At 56.2% G+C, this 15777-nt stretch overlaps 4 protein-coding genes across 4 annotated transcripts; 1 reads left to right on the top strand and 3 right to left on the bottom strand.

The window, feature by feature from the left end:
* Positions 1 to 969: 969 nt before the first annotated feature.
* B0T26DRAFT_757509 (uncharacterized protein) lies at positions 970 to 3852 on the bottom strand (the record flags this gene model as incomplete). The annotated part of the gene is made up of 4 exons (XM_060446257.1): positions 970 to 2038; positions 3292 to 3436; positions 3500 to 3695; positions 3760 to 3852. The coding sequence occupies 4 exons, from the start codon at positions 3850 to 3852 to the stop codon at positions 970 to 972; spliced, it is 1503 nt and encodes a 500-aa protein (XP_060290873.1).
* Positions 3853 to 6708: 2856 nt separating this feature from the next.
* On the bottom strand, positions 6709 to 10003 carry B0T26DRAFT_657788 (P-loop containing nucleoside triphosphate hydrolase protein; the record flags this gene model as incomplete). Its single annotated transcript, XM_060438811.1, has 2 exons — positions 6709 to 8555; positions 8629 to 10003. 2 exons carry the CDS (start codon positions 10001 to 10003, stop codon positions 6709 to 6711), a joined length of 3222 nt encoding a protein of 1073 aa, XP_060290872.1.
* A 3063-nt stretch (positions 10004 to 13066) lies between these two features.
* Positions 13067 to 13681, top strand: B0T26DRAFT_657703 (uncharacterized protein; the record flags this gene model as incomplete). The annotated part of the gene is made up of 1 exon (XM_060438805.1): positions 13067 to 13681. The coding sequence occupies one exon, from the start codon at positions 13067 to 13069 to the stop codon at positions 13679 to 13681; it is 615 nt and encodes a 204-aa protein (XP_060290871.1).
* Positions 13682 to 14183: 502 nt separating this feature from the next.
* Positions 14184 to 15342, bottom strand: B0T26DRAFT_657333 (cytochrome c oxidase subunit VB-domain-containing protein; the record flags this gene model as incomplete). The annotated part of the gene is made up of 5 exons (XM_060438775.1): positions 14184 to 14357; positions 14458 to 14558; positions 14633 to 14791; positions 15036 to 15071; positions 15252 to 15342. The coding sequence occupies 5 exons, from the start codon at positions 15340 to 15342 to the stop codon at positions 14184 to 14186; spliced, it is 561 nt and encodes a 186-aa protein (XP_060290870.1).
* Between the last annotated feature and the right edge of the window lie 435 nt (positions 15343 to 15777).

Raw genomic sequence — 15777 nt, 5'->3', positions numbered from 1 at the left:
CCACCAGGCTAAAAGAGTCCAGACCGGCGGTGCGAGGCAGAGCATCGACGATCCCAGTTTATTGGGATTTGGGATGGATGGACCCTGTAAAATTATTTTTACGCGATTTGCAGGTCTGGCTGTCAGCCACGCGCCACGCCCGCGTCGAACCCGCTGCCCCCTGGCTTCCACAGTCGATATTTCGTAATTCGCACAATGCTGTGGAACATGCAGGCGCCCGGCGCCGCCAATATCGAATTTGCCCCTGGCAACCACAACCCGCATTATGCTTTCTGCACCACTGTATGCAGTGGCCCACAGCTTTTCAGGAACACGACGCGCGCGTGGTTTGTGCCCTTTTTCCCCATTTTGTTTGCTCCACCTCACCTTACCCACCTATCCACTTCCATAATGGGCAAACAGAGCGGCCATGTTGTCGAGGGCTTTATTTAAGTCTGGGGAATTCTCCTCTTGCTGGACAATTGTAGAGTTGATGTAATAGAGAATAAAAGCCTTCCTTGGTTATGCTATTTTCCACCGGGTGTGTCGATATAAGAAAAGTGCTGGCGTGCTGAAGTCTTGCGGAACAAAGCTGCATGCTCCATGCTCCATTCCAATGCCCTTCGGGCTTCGGCCGTCATCTCACTTTCCTACAAATTTACATGTCGCATATACTCCGTATGCTGACCGTCAATCTCTCGCTACGTGCTGTCCCATGATTTGCTAAAAAAAATACAAAATAAGGAAATATCAATAAAAATTAACAAAAAAAAATAACAAAAAGTAACAAAAAAAACAAAAAAAAATTCCTCCTAGTTTCCTAATCCAGTCCTAGTATGCCCGCCACATTCTTCCCAGGCCCATAATAGCAAGTCTTCAAGACAGGGCTATGCGTCCCTTGTCTTCTCACGTCCCTTGTCTTCTCACGTTCCTTGTCTTCTCACGTCGGTGCCCCGCAGCGCTGCCTCTGCCGCTGTATCATCGCTCCCTCTACTGGCCAGCAGGGCCTCGGCGATGCTGAAGCTTTCTTCGCTTCTCGCATACCGCTCCATCATCAGGGTCCTGGTATCTGCCCAGGAAGATCGAGCGCCAAAACGGGTTCGAGCTGATGTGGTACTGGGCGTAGTCGGCCCTCGTCTTGAGTGTCTGGATGGCCGGGTCGGGGTTGTAGCCCCGACGCCGAGCCACGATTCTCCTTGCGGCGGTAGGTGGAGGGGTCCGCGCCGTGAAGACATCCTCGCCCGGGGATGCGGCGTTCCATAGACTCGGCTGACCAGGGAGGGTGGGCAGAGCCGACTTGCCGAGCGCGACGGATGAGGCGGCCGCGGCTTCTGGCGCCGGCGTAAACATATCGTCGTTGTCGTGAGCGACGTTCCAGTGCGGTTGCGGCCGGGAGCCTCTGACCTGCTTCGACCGCAGTGGGGCCGCAGCGGGTTGTGGGCGGGGACCTTTGACTACGGTCGAGAGGACGACCTTTATAATAATTTCCGAATTATCGACAGCATGGTCAGGCAGTGGCATCTTGGAAGGTGTCATGTCCGCCGCCCCCTGGAGAGGAGTCACTGTGACGATGTCGGGGATTAAGCTCAAGGCTTCATCTCCCTCGGTTGGTTCCTCACCCGAGGGGGGGCCTTTCGCAGCGGCCGACTCAGCATTGGCTTGTATAGTCGCCTCAATCTCAGCAAGAACTCTATCCATATCGCAGGACTGTGGCGAGATATCAGTCGCTGGAATGTCCTGGCTTGCCTCGCTGTGAGAGGCATCCTCGGAAGGCAATGGTACTACCTGCGTTGTGTTGTAACGGGCGGCATCTTCGGCGGTAGGCGAGGACGTTGCCTGTGGTGGATTTGCCGGCTCCGGGATAGGAGCATTGGCCTCCTTGGGCAGGCGAAGTAAGCGGCGACCGGTATTCTTTATACCTTTGTACCATTTCGTTGCGAAACAGAACGGGTGGGTTGGCTTGCGCGCCGGCTCACGAAGAATAGCCGCGGCGGGTTGATCGAGTTCGGCGCCCTGAGTGCCGTCGTCTATAATGCTGTTAGTTTCTTCATACTTGGTACTAATATGTATCAGTTGAACCCACTATTGTTTTCCTCTTGAGAAATCAGTAAGAGGGGACGCGAGGCTGCTGCCGGAGCCTGTCCCGCAGGCTTGTTGGACTGCGATTCATATGCCATACTGAGGTGTAACATCCCGGGATACGGGTGGGGCAGTCCCATGAATGTCATTTTGATATTTAACTTCGTAGCCATGGTGGTTGATGTCAAGTAGATGCGTGATATTGTTGGTATAATTGAGTGGTGACTTGTCGGATAAGAAAGGAAGAAGAATGCGGAGTTGGTGATCGCAGTGATTGTTGCGCAAGATGCTTTGCCTAGAGACGTGCGAAAAGAGAAATGTGCATAGGGGAAGATCTGTGTGGGAGAATGGTTTGCCGAAAGGGAGAATGTAAAAACACTTCGAGGGGTGACTACTAAGTGAAAGTGGCCTGAACAGTCTTTGCGTGGGCACAGCGAGACTGTTCACCGAACAAGCCCAAACGCGCTCCACAAACATAACTTGGATATTTGCAGGGTAGCTGTAATAGCAACCGGAGCATTGAGATGGAAATGGCACCTATGAATGCCATGTGTTCTTTTTGGTGGGCGGCGGTTGCATCAGGGCGTCTGTACAACCCAGTAGACTCATTCCATCTTTGCGCAGGCTAGCACCACAGAGATAGTTGTTGTTTACCCAGTTATCTAGTTCTAGTACCGCAACGGCAGACGTCTTTGCCAGCCATAAATATCACCAGCTTCGCCCTATTAGACCCAAAGCGTAACATAAAAGTGGCTGGAAAGGGGCATGGAATGCATACATAAACAGACAGATAGTCCTATATACACTTCTAAAATGGGACCTAGGCTCATGGGAGACAATTCGCAACGGCAGGCATACACACACACATGCGTCAAGGAAAACAATAGGGGGCCATATAGATGTGGATAGGGGGCGATGGGGAGCTACGCATCCTAATCACCTTGAGCAACTCGGACTCCTTGATGCTTCGCAGTGAAGCTCACAGTCAGTGTGTTGGAGACTAGCGGCAGAGAATAGAACGATCCCACACGTCTTATTCACTGCGGTGAGATGTCATGATAAAAGATAATCGCCAATGGGAGAAACAATTTGTGCTTCATTGCTCGCCCCCTATAGTAATTACCTAGGCATCCATGCCCCACAGGCAACTGGGGAGGCTGTGGAATAGAGTGCCTCATCTATCTATACACCCGTAAAAACCAGAACCAATAAATGCCAAGTCTTTCCCCGTACCGCAGTCTGGAGGCGCAAGATGGGACGCGGAATCTGGCCTCGTAAGAGACCAGAACGCTCTCATCGGTGGAGAGGTCCTGGTTGACAGCAGCGTCGCTGTCGTCGCGGCCAGCATAGTCGAGGGCCGAGGCGAGGGCGTAAAACTCTAATGTCAGTTAATTAGTTATCTGTCGATAATTATGTCTGGTCATTACGGGTCACCGCTTACCTTCATTGCCTTCAGCAATGAATTCGTTCGTTTCATTGTCGGTGCCATGGGTGAGGGCAGCAATCATCGCGTCCAGCGACACCAACCCCTCTCGTCTGCTGAAAAGCTCGATGGCGTCTCCATCAACACCTCTAATGGTGTTGCGACCTCGCTTCGCGGCATGATCGTCTTCTTCGTCCATGTCGGTGTCTTCCACCTGTCTCTTGCGAGTGTTTGGGTGGAGAGTTTGGGGCTTGCTCGGCCTCGGCGTTGTAGTCCACGATTTCGCCAGCAGAGCTGCTGTCAATGAGGATTGGGTTTCCCTTGACTCCCCGAGGAGTGTAGGGGCCTTGGCTCTGGGTCGAATGAGACATTTTGGTTGATAATTTTTTGCGAAAAAGTGCAAAGGTTGAAGTCGGGTGTGAGGACAAGGTGTCGGCGATATTGTCTTTTGTCGGGTTGACAGCGCAACAGGCGAGGCTCAATGTCGGCTAAGTGAGAGCAAAAGAAGATGAAGATGGATGTGCGATGTGGTTGTAGATGTTGTGTCAGAAGGAGAAAGAAGTGGAAGACGGTCGGAGGGGTCGCGAAAAGAATTTAACGTCCAGGCATGCGGACAGCTCCCCCGCCCAGCATGTCCGACACTGTTCTCAGAACAGTATCGGAACAATACCGATGATAGACTGGGCCGGATCTGACATTATGTGTTCTTGGAACATCACTGATGGCTACAGCATTTGCCTCAGGCCGCAGGGCCGTGGCTGTTCAGAAGACCAGCCGACCGGTCACGACGGTCAAGCACGAACAGCTTTCTCTTATGTCATACAATCCAAACATCGGCTGTTAGCACAAGCCAATGCGTGTCGGTAGGAATTAGTTGGCGGCGGCATTACAGCAAATAATTCAGCAAGCCGGGCGCCGTCTGGTGATGGTTGTTGGAGTCCGTTTATATTGGTCAAGGTCAAACAAAACCACTGTAATTGCCTACCATCCCTGCCAGCATCCGCCCGCGATACCAGCACAGCGGTCTTTGAGGCTAGAAAGGGATCTTACAGATATATTAAATTCTTGGGCAATATTATCCTTCATCGCCCAAACATGCACATCAATCGCAACATTCGGGATTAAGAACCTGAAAGAACCACCACGCAAAGAGTATATTATTCATGATGGCTATTGGGCGATGATAAACAGATGAGGGACTAAATCATACTTATTCTACTTTGAGCTTTCAATTGCCTTTCAAACGGGTTCTGATTGCCGATATTGGTTTGCCAAACGTTAGTTGGTGTGACTCACCGTCTAACTGCGTGAAGCAAAGTATCTGATTGATCGCTCACCATCACTTGAGGCTTGATTTCTAGATTCCTAGAAGAAGAGTACCGCTGAGACGGGCAAGGTGTCAGTTTGATCAAATTGTGAGCATTCTCACTCTAAAGCTTCTACCCAAACTTTTGAGAGTTTCTAGCTGATAATCGTTTTTTCCGATACCAGCATCCGCAACCAGCAATCGCGCCGCGTGAAAAGTTTCCCAGCCCCAATATATAACGTATTAAGTATCCGCTTTTAGATATCTCAGGTTGCTATCTTATGGGGCCGTCAGAGGGATGTTTAAACCCCTGAGGGTAGTTGGTATCGTATTTGGACGCCTTCTCCTATTGGCGATGTCTATTTCCAGAGAGATGTTCCGTCCGCCATATTGACTTGCCTTCAGTGTATCAGCTAGACCAGATGCATCTCATTTTGACTCTGCTGCTGCTTCCCCCTCACCCTCGGTTGCCGCTATCGCAGAGCTACGACCAGCGTGTATGAGCAGACACAACCCACTCCATCTCGACCACTTACCACAAGCGCAGCAGTCAAGGTTTGGTTCCCAGCCTCGAATCTCGCTGTGGCAACATGGCCTGACAGATTGGGGGGCTGCATGTTCCCGTAATCTTGGAAATAACTTTCCCGTAATTTCTCATCAGAATAAAGACTATTGAAATCGTGTGCTTCGTCGTATTTGAAAATATGGAGCAGGAGACGGAAAAAGAAGACTTAGAGGCCGCAAACGATTGCTATGAAAGGACCGCCGACGGTTGGTTGGAGCTGGTAGACGGAAATAGCGTTCTTCGAACGGTATGAAGTTTTCAACGAGGCGGACCAGGCTAGCTGGGAGTTCCGCATCCAGTGGACGTGGCACCGATACCACTTGTTTGTTAATTTTGGCAAATATAAATTTAATGGGATGGCCATGTCGATATAGCAGGTTTTGTGTTGCCAGGATGTTATATATCCGTCGCTGACGCAGGTAATGATGCGCCGGAGTCCCTAAACGTCGGCACTTCATCAACTTGCGTCCATGTACTTGTAGAGCAGAAGGCATGGGAACACACATTTGCCCTTAGAATTCCGAATGCCTCAAAGTAAGCTAGATATATATAGCCCGGCACTCTTGTGCTTGGGCTAGGAATTAGGAGCCGTTTTGGGGGGCAAGTTGAGGATGGGGAGCAGACTGTCGTTCCCTTGGTAGACCAGTTCGTTCATGGAATGGGACTAAGAGCCGGCGGTGGTCTTCCTTGTAGACTTTGCGTAGAAAAAGGGTAGCCCTAAGCTTGCCGCTGGTGAATTGGAGCGGCTCCCCTGTGTACCAGGCCTTGGTATTTGATGTTATAAAAGGCTTTTGCCCAGGTCATTCACGATGAGTGGGAAGTTGCCTTGATTTGATTAGACTTCTCGAAGAGATGAAGACTGCAGCTTCTGATTCAGACTCGGACACGGGCTCGGACTCGTGGTCATGCGAGTGTATCACTCCTGCCGTTTGCGGGAGATTGACGACAACCCTAGGCTGGAAACAGAGTGGGGTGTCCAACCCCAGCCCCCCAGGCAGCAGGGCATGAAACGCGGCAAGAGCGAGATGCCTCTTGCCAGTGCAGCCTTCCCATCCTAGCCAGACGCGACTTGGAGTGCAGGCTTGGGCCGACAATCGACAGTAACTCAGTGAGGCCAGTACCAAGGTAGGCACGTCCGCGAATTAATTAGACTAGATACAATCCGCGTTCACCAAAAAGGATTAAACCAAAAAGGATGCTGGCAACCAACAAGTACGTGGTATCGTCTCTAGCAATAATCGACATACGATTCACTGCCTGGCGAGAAAAATACGTCTAGAAAACACAAAGTATACTGCACCAACTCTTGCTTCAACTGACCAAAGTGACGCAGCACGATCTATCATCACATCACTCTCAACCCATGTACTTGCTCAGCTCGGCATCCGTGACAAAATGAGACCCGCCATCGCACTGCCAGCCACTGCCCTCGCGGTGCCAGGCAAAGCCCATAACGCAGCGGCCCATGGCCCGCAGCGCTTGCTGCACGTCCTGCATCTTCTTGCCGCCGGCCTGCGACTCCTCCTCCTCCCGGTGGTCGTGCTTTGCCTCGTTGACCTTGTGGGTGGTGTGGATTTCGGTCTTGGTCTGCTCGTCCTCGCGGTACGCCACCGCCGGCTCCTGGTCCGCTCTCTCCTCAGTCTTCTTCCCCGGTTCTGCCTTGGCTTTGGCCGCTCGAGCCTGCCGCTCCTCAACCAGCCCCCTGAGACTTACCAGCACTACATCGGCCGGCACCCTGCGCGCAGTTGCCGCCTCGCCCTCTACATCGACAACATCTACATCGACAACATCTTCCGCCGCCTCAGCCGGTGCCGGCGCCGTCTCGAGGTAGGCCCCCAGAACGCGTTGGGCTAGCTGCTTGACATCTCTCGCGTTGCTCCAGCCAGGCAGCGTCTGCAGGGTGCGCAGCAAGCTCTCGGCATCGCGGTTTGCCGGGGACGCCGCATTAGCCAGGGCGCCCGCCTCGACCGCGACATGGCTGCGGGCGAGCTCACGCTCCAGCATTGCCAGGCAGTCGGCTGGCGGGATGTGGTCGAAGACGACGTGTTCGGTGAACAAGCCCGCCAGGGCAGGCTGGCGCGCCAGCAGCGCCTGCATGCCTTCCACGTCACCGGCCAGCACCACGACGACCCTGCCAGCGTGCGCGGGGCGGTTGAGAAAGTGCACCAGCTCGTCGAGGGCTTCGGCGGCAAAGTGCGCGCCGCCCTGCGGGGCGAGGCGCGGCGCGTCGTCGACGATCAGCACCTTGCCCAGGCCCTGCTCGAGCTGGCGCCGCGCCTTGGGCGCCGTCTGCCCAATGTACTGGCCGATCAGGTCCGTCGCCGTGCACTCGACCACGTCGGCCGTGGCCAAGAACCCCATGTCGTAGAACAGCCGGCCCATGTGCTGCGCCGCCGTCGTCTTGCCCGTGCCCGCGTGCCCTGAGAAGACGAAGTTGGTTGGCACTAGCTTGCGCGGGTCCAGCCCTTGCCTGTGCGCATTCGCGCACCGCCGCTGGTAGCCCGCCAGCTTGTCGATGATGGTGTCGTGCACCAGGCCTTGCAGCGTCGCGCGGTACACGGCCTCGGAGGCTGCTGCCGCGGCCGCGCTGGCGGCGCCGCCGCGGGCAAAGTCCTTGTCAAAGTCTTGGGGCTCGAGCAGGCCGTCGACGACGCCCGACGCACCGGCCTTGGACTGGCGCATTTCGTAGTTCATCTTTGCGGCCGCGAGGGCGCTGTCGACCTCGCCGGCGTTGGTGAAGTCGGGGCGCATGAGGCCGCGCTCGAAGACGGCGCGGGCGGCGGCTAGGGCAGCGGGCGTGGCGCGTAGGTCCTGCTCGCCCAGCTTCTTGGCTAGGATCAGCTCGAGCTGCGCGAGGCTGAAGTTGTCGAAGCGGAACGGGCGCGAGATGGGGAACCGCCGCGCCAGGCCCGGGTTGACGTTGCGGAACATGTCGGTGATCTTGTCCTCGTACCCGACTAGGATGATGCACCGGTCCTCGCCCGGCGTGCCCTGGACCACGGCCACCATAGTGTCGATGACGTCCGACTTGAAGCTGTCCTTGCGCTGCTGGTTCGAGCCTGTGTCTCCGGACCCCGCGTCGAGCATGTACGCCTCGTCGATCACTAGCACCTTGCCTACGGTCGCGTCGAGGATCCTGCGGGTCTTGTTCTCCGACTCGCCAAGACACGAGCCCATGAAGTCGGAGGGGTTCTTCATGACCACTGGGACAGGTCAGCCGAGGAACGGCGGAAGGAAAATGACGGAGAGAAACAAGAAGAATAAAAAAGAGCTCACCATCGCCTCGACTCAGCAGACCCAGGTCCGCCAGGATCCGCCCGTACAGCTTAGCCACCGTCGTCTTGCCCGTGCCGGGGGCGCCGACAAAGACCTGGTTCAGCGGGAAGGTGAGGGGCTTGAGCTCGTCGAGCTCGCGGCGGTAGTTGAGCTGGATCATGCGCATCATGCTGCGGGCGCTGTCCTTGACGGCCTCGAGCCCGACCAGCGCCTGCAGCTCGGCCCACGCGGGGCTCGCGCGCACCGCGTCGACCGGGTCCGGCCCGATGAGGTCCTCCGTCGTCAGCATAAAGCAGTCCTTCTTCTTGCCCTTCTTGCCGCGCGCCAGCTGCTCGCGCGCCAGCCGCTGCGCCTGGCGCCCCGAGATGCGCGCCAGCAGGTTCTGCACGGCCCGGGCATTCCCGAACCCGCGCCGGCCCCGCGCCTGTGCCAGCCGCCGGATCGCGATGCGCACGTACAGGCCGTCGAGCCCGCCCTCGACGCGCATGCGGCCCTTGAACTGCGCGCGCAGGTTATCACAAAACATTTTCCACAGCTGCCCGTCGCTAAAGTCGGCAAAGTCGAGCGCGTACGGGATGCGGCTCGCCAAGCCCGGGTTGTGCTCGTGGAAGGCCTCCATCTCGTCGCGGTACCCGACAAACACCACCGCCAGCTTGCCGATGTTGTTCTCCATGGCCGTCAGGATCACGTCGAGGGCCTGGCGGCCGGAGCCGCCCGCGTAGGACGCCGTGAGCTGGTACGCCTCGTCAACAAACAGCACGCCGCCGCCGTCATCGAGCAGGTCGTCGATCTTGGTCTTGGTCTCGCGCGCGTCGCTCATGCCGATCTCGGTGCCCGACATCTCCTTGACCGTGTCGCTCTTGAGCAGCCGCACCGACCGCAGCAGCGCCGCGTACAGCCGCGCCACCGTCGTCTTGCCCGTGCCCGGGTTGCCCTGGAACACGGCGTTGAAGCGCTCGTGCGCCCGCAGCCGCCGCCCCTGCACCTTGGCTAGCTCCGCCTTGGCCGCGATGTCGATGAACTGCTGCTTGACCTCGTCGAGGCCCTCGTACTTCATCAGCTTGTCGATGACCTTGTTCTTGTCGCCAAAGTCCCTCTTGCGCCGCTTCCACTCCTGCGCCGCCGCCGACGTCTGGTGCGGGAACGGGTTGGCGCACCGCCGGCCGCGGGCCGACTTGGCTGAGGACTTGGTCGATTTCGTGTCTGAGGCTGAGGCCGAGGCCGAGTCTGAGTCCGAGTCGGAATCCGAGGACGACGAGTCCGAGGATGACGAGGACGAAGAACTGTCTGACGAAGACGAAGACGAAGACGAAGACGAAGCTAACGAGTTTCTGCGGCGTCTGCTACTCTTCTTGCGAGGCGCCTTTCCAGCCATCCACGATTTTAAACTAGGCCGAGGAGGCATGCCCGTGGGCCGCCGTCCGGAACTGTGGTTCTGCGTACGCCGGTTAGACTAGTGGGAAGACTTCCGACCTGGTGCTCAGTCTGGAGTGATATGAATTACCTGAGGTAGGTTGGGGTTATAGTGTTGAGGATGGTTTCCATTGTATGGCCCATGAGGCGGGTTTGGGGGGTAGAATCCATTCTGGTTTGGATAGCCTGGCCCAGGGGGGTTTGGCAGTCCCGGCGGGTTGGGCGGATATGATCCAGGAGGGTAAGCCCCAGGCTGGCTAGGAGGCCCAGGATAAGGGGCATATGGGTTTGCAGGAAAACTCCCTGAAGGGTTCGGTGCCAAGGGATATGGCGCAGCGAGGTAAGCCGAGGGAGCGTACGGGAGAGATGGGTAAGGAAAGAAAGGGAAAGACATTGGCGGGTAGAGGTTGGGGAGATAAGGGGCCGCGAAGGAGGGATACGGTTGGACCATAGCACCATGTTGAGAGGGAGCTTGGGGCTGCGGGGTGTATGGATATTGCTGGTACGGAAGGCCCGGCTGGGAACCGGTTGGATCCTGAGGCGGCGAGACGGTTGGCTGGTGGCGGGATGCATCGGATCCCCTGCGATTCGGGCCCGGAGGGTCGGATGGGTCGGGCTGGCGGCTCGGAGGTGCCGAGGCGGGCACGACGGGAGATTTGCTTGGCCCTGGGCCCGGATTTGCAGGATCTACGGGCTTGGTATCTGGAATTCCAGGCCCAGGACCAGTTCCGGGCGCGGTACCCGGCCCGGACCCAAGCACGGGGTCGCCAGCAGTCGATTGCCGTGAGCTGGAGCGCGACAGCGGTGTTGCCATGTGAGCCGACGCGGTCGAGGCGGTCGAAGTTGCTGGGTCTGGGGTGCTGCTTCCAGCTGCCGTATTCACTTCTGCGTCGGAAGACATGTCGTTTCCCTTCATCTTGGCTCACACTCGAGATTCAAGAGGGGGTTGTCGCTTCACTCACGCTCGGTTTCAAAAGCCGCAATCCGGCAGACTGAGAGGTCGCCCGCCGAGAGTCTGGTGGGTTTGTGCCAATGTATGTGAAGGAATCCTGGCGAGTCTTTAAGACTCTACGTAGGTAGGCGACCCAGAGTTGACGGGTTGAAAAGTCAAGGCTGGACGCAAATTCCTCACGCAGCTCTGTGATGCGACCTGGTCGCGGGAAGGAATAACAAGGGGTAGTAATACCAAACGCTGTTGCAAGGGTGCGCAGGGAAGAGCACAGCCCTAATCAAGGGTGGCAGTAGACACCATAACGGGATTGAGCACCGAACATGCAGCCAGGGCGGGTGCGCTGGCATGTGCCTGTAGCGTCGATCTGATTCGGTTGTGAGGCCGCCACCACAATGCACTCAAGACTGCCGAGAGCCCTCCTTCAAAGGCAAACTTGAGGCAGCCAACCTCCGCACTGCACCATTCTAGGCTCCAGCGGCCGCCGAGTGGACCGCCATTTGAGGCTGAATTGGTGTGCCTCGCCCGTGCTGCTCGTGCAACCGCATATCTGTGGTAGAGTGGCAACTATACTCGGAATACCACCACGACACAAACAGTTGACCAATTGTTCCGAGTGAGTCACACTGCTTCGTCAGCAAATCCGAGACAACCCGTAAGAGCCTCGTTTCATTCCCCTCAAGCGCGCATTTGCTGAGCCGCACATGCACAACGCCGACTACCGTGACTAGCCGACCATGTATTATTTCGTCTACTTCAATAAGACTTGCCTTGAGGGGGACTTCCACAGTTAGGTTTATTATAAAAGTGAAATGGCTTTTACCCATTACCATGTATACATTAAAGGTTAACACAGGCATTTACCGCGTTATAGCAAAAGTCAAACAATTGAACGGCACTTACCGCCGCCATGCAAGATCAAAGGCTTCGCCCAGGGCATGTTGATGTTTAACGCGAGCCACATGAGGCAATAAATTTGGCACACGCCCTACTGATTACAATGGATGTCGATCTTACAACTTGGTCCCTCAAATGAAGATAAACTTCATTGACGGATAAACGTTGCAGGATGACAGCTTGCAAGGCAATTACATTTTCTCATTGCCTTTATTCTACCTTCTGGGATTTGAAGCTGGCAAAATGGCAGAGAGACAACTGAAGACTTGACTCTATCAGAGTCTGTGAAATAGCCGAGTCACTGCCTCTTTGCTCGTGAAACATCTTCCGGGTGACATACATAGAGTTACTGGTGGCTTGACATGAAAGGGGCTCTGGATGTCGCGAACTCTTTCCTGCCAGTTACACGTTCTTGCGTGATCATATGCCAACTGCCGACTTTGGGCTAATAAATTGAAAAGGCAGAGGGGCCGCGAGGGCCAATTTGCGGATGTCCAGATAGACAACGGTACGAGTCTGACGTCGGCCATCTTGCAAACGCAAAAGAGCTTGAGACAGAGCCAGCCTCGACGATCTTCCAACGGTAGTAAAAAAAATGAAAACTCCTATATTATGGCGTTGTCCTGATCAGCAGGAGGTCTTCGAAATTCTACACGCTGGCACTTGACTGCTGGCTGTTTATAGGTCGACGTTGTTGACTTGAGTCTTGAATCTTGAATAATGAGAATTATGATTCAGGCAGGAATTGCAGATTCAGTTTATTGCTAAATTAGGGACAGATATACTACTAGCTATATCTTTTGAGTCTTAACTGAATAATCTATTCTAAAGCACTTGCTCGGTCATATATTTATTTGACAAGTTCCATATTCTGAACTTGGGTTGAGCAGGCACACAGAAGACTCCACGCTCGAGAAATAGGGGTTAGGGTTAGATGACGCAAAAACGTTTTGCAGACGATCGGGAAGTTCCACCTCCGACATTCACATTCACATCCAATTCCACTTCCTCATCAACCCCCAAAACCCGAGCGCCGCCACCTCCTCGAAACGTTGACAACGTCCCAACCCACCCAATCCAGGAGGTCATATCTTACCGGTACCGCACCTCCTCCTTTCGCGCCAGCCTGTCGCAGCGCCTGCCAAAGAATCGACGGCGCAAGAGAAAGGGCAACAAAAGATGTCCGGCAAAATCACGTCCAAGAACCTACACTACAACTCGCGCCTGCCGCCGTTCCTCGCGCGCCTGCACGGCGAAGCCGCCAGCGGGTCTGACGGGCCGGACCCGATCCTCGCGGCGCAGCGGCGGCCGACCAAGGCGAAGCGGTCGGGTAGCGAGGAGGCCGAGGACGCGCCGCTGGTGGTGGACGAGCGGGGGCACACGGTCGACGGGCTGGACGTGCAGTTTGGCGCCGACGGCGCCGTCATGGGGGCGACGCGGACTGGCACTGGAGAGGACGAAGCAGACGCGGCACAGAATGGCGATGTCACTGCCACCGCTACCGCCACCGGGCCTGCCGCGGCAGCGGCAAGCAAAGACGTTGCAGACGGGAGCCAGCTCGTGGTGGGCGGCGCCAAGAAGCGCAAGGTGGGCAAGGTGATTGGCGCCCACAGCGACGATGACGACGGCGAAGGTGGCGGAAAAGACAACAAGAAAACAAAGCAAAACAAGCGAGCAGATGGGAGTGGGACGGTGGTACCGGCCGCGGGAGGAGATGGCGCTGCTACAAAACCTAAAAAGCCCAACAAGAAGGCAAAGAAGATCAAGCTCAGTTTTGGCGACGACGAGGGTTGAGCATGGCATGGGAGGAATGGAAGACAGAATCGCACGAGCTACTTGCCAAGGCTCTCATCTACAGACAGTCTCTTGTCCTAGGAAACCGAGGCCCCGCGAGGCCCAAGAGACGAACGGACGCTGCCGAGGAACAGAACGGCTAGATGTGAGCTTACGGCCCGCTCTTCACTGGTGGACTACTTGTCCCACAGATTCCAAGCTCTGGCGCTGTCCCGGTATCTATTCTGCGAGAGGGCAGGGAGATTGGGACCATGGCAATACGTAAGCCCCGTAATTATCATCGTATAACCCGGCTATGAGTCAGTCTGGCACAGTGGGACATGCAGGAGGCAGGCAAGCACCGTGCCCAGACACAGTCCAAGGACAGACGTATAAAAAATCTATACGGGCCGTCTGTCTGCCCTAAGTAATCTACAAGTCCACCCCCATCTTGCCATAGCCGCGATGCAGTTCGTCCTGAAACCCCTCGCAACGCAACCTCGCATCTCGTCGTCAGCCCCGCTTACCAGTAGCTGGGCTTGACGTGGTCGGCCCAGGTCTTGGGCTCGACCCAGGCGTGCTCGTCGTGGCCGTGACCGTGGTCGTGCGCGTGCGCGTCCTCCTCGGGTCCGACATACTCCATCTTGTAAACGCTGCCGCACTCTGGGCAACGCTCAACCGGGCGCTCGCGGGACGTCTGCAGCAGACAAACGAAGCCAGGGCCATGTCAGCAAAAAGAATCTCTAACCTCGCACCACTGCGCACAATGAGTTCAGACGATATTGGGAGACACGCACCGTCAGCCAGATAACCTCGTGCGAGTCGGCCGGGAAACCAGTGCAGCCGCAGTACTGCTCGTCACCGGCAGAGCGGACCAAGATGGGGTCCTCAAGTGTTCCTGTATTAATCGACCGCCGGCAGTCAGCCCTGACACCCTCTCCCTCGCCGTAGGAGCAGCCCGGATTTCCTTACCGAGACGCGACGCATCCAGCGGCTTCATGTCGAAGACATCGATGCCCTCAATCTTGCCGAGAATCTCGAGACGCTCCAGACCAGTCGACTGCTCAAGGTCTGTGGGGACAGTGCCGGTAGCCGCGCCGGGGCCGAAGAGATCGTCCTTCGTCTTGACCTCTACACATTGATCAGGGGGGCGAGAGCCCCGAATACGTCAGCAAGTAGTTCTCCCCTCAGCGTAGCGACAGCCCTCAATTTAGTTCAAATGGCTCCTCCCCAGCTGGCTTGCCGTCTCCTGTGCCTGTCTGTTCCTCCTGCGCACTCTCGATTGCTCAATTGGCCAGTCCCGAGGTTGGGGCACAGGACCCGGCAAGCCAGCCTATCCAATCTACTCTTGCATTCCAGTGAGGGGTGTCCGTACCGCTGAGTCTCTTGAATTTAGTGGTCGGAGCCGTCGCTTCGGGGGTGGCGGCGTCGCCTAGAATTGCTCACACGGTCAGTCCTGACAATCTCGAGGGGCAAGCTCGGCTCTAGCTCTAGCTCTAGCTCTAGTCCCAGATCTAGCTACAGCTCCAACAGCTTGCGCGAGATTTTTGGGCAGCTTTTGCTCCGGGTTCCAATTTCCCTCTTCACTTACGGCGTACGGCCGACGTGGCCAGGGTGCGTCGCAGCACGGGGGAGAAGGCGGCGCGGCGCGCGACAGCCACGGCGGAGCGTTGCAAGAACATCGTTCGTGGCGGTGCGTGGTTCAATTGCGGTGTGTCTTGAGGTGGGTGGTGGTTGTTTGAAGCAGGGAACGAAGCTGTTTGCCGACCGGACGGGGTTTGACGAAATGGTCTGACTGACCAGTTGGAGCCACCCTCCGGCCCGCCCAGCAACTGCCCAGGTCTCGCCCGATCGGGGCTAGCGTACAGTCCATGTGATCGCGCACGTGCTAGCTTTTGCCATTCCCATTGCTTTGCGGCCGATGCTGGCATGGGACGAATCATTACAGTATTGCCTTCTCTCTGACACAATTAAGAACAATATCTTTCTCGCGGGACTCGCTAACGGTTTCGGCGCCTTATTGGGGTCGTAGCTGATCGGCAGACTTTAGTCCGTCTTTGATGGCATGAACCCTAACCCCGGCACTGTACAGATACGATAAAAATGATCTCTCTTTC

Source organism: Lasiosphaeria miniovina, assembly GCF_030549165.1.
Source record: "Lasiosphaeria miniovina strain SMH2392-1A chromosome Unknown B0T26scaffold_8, whole genome shotgun sequence".
Lineage (NCBI taxonomy): Eukaryota > Fungi > Ascomycota > Sordariomycetes > Sordariales > Lasiosphaeriaceae > Lasiosphaeria > Lasiosphaeria miniovina.
Note: the sequence above shows the minus strand (reverse complement) of the source record. Positions and strands in the feature narration are given on the sequence as shown.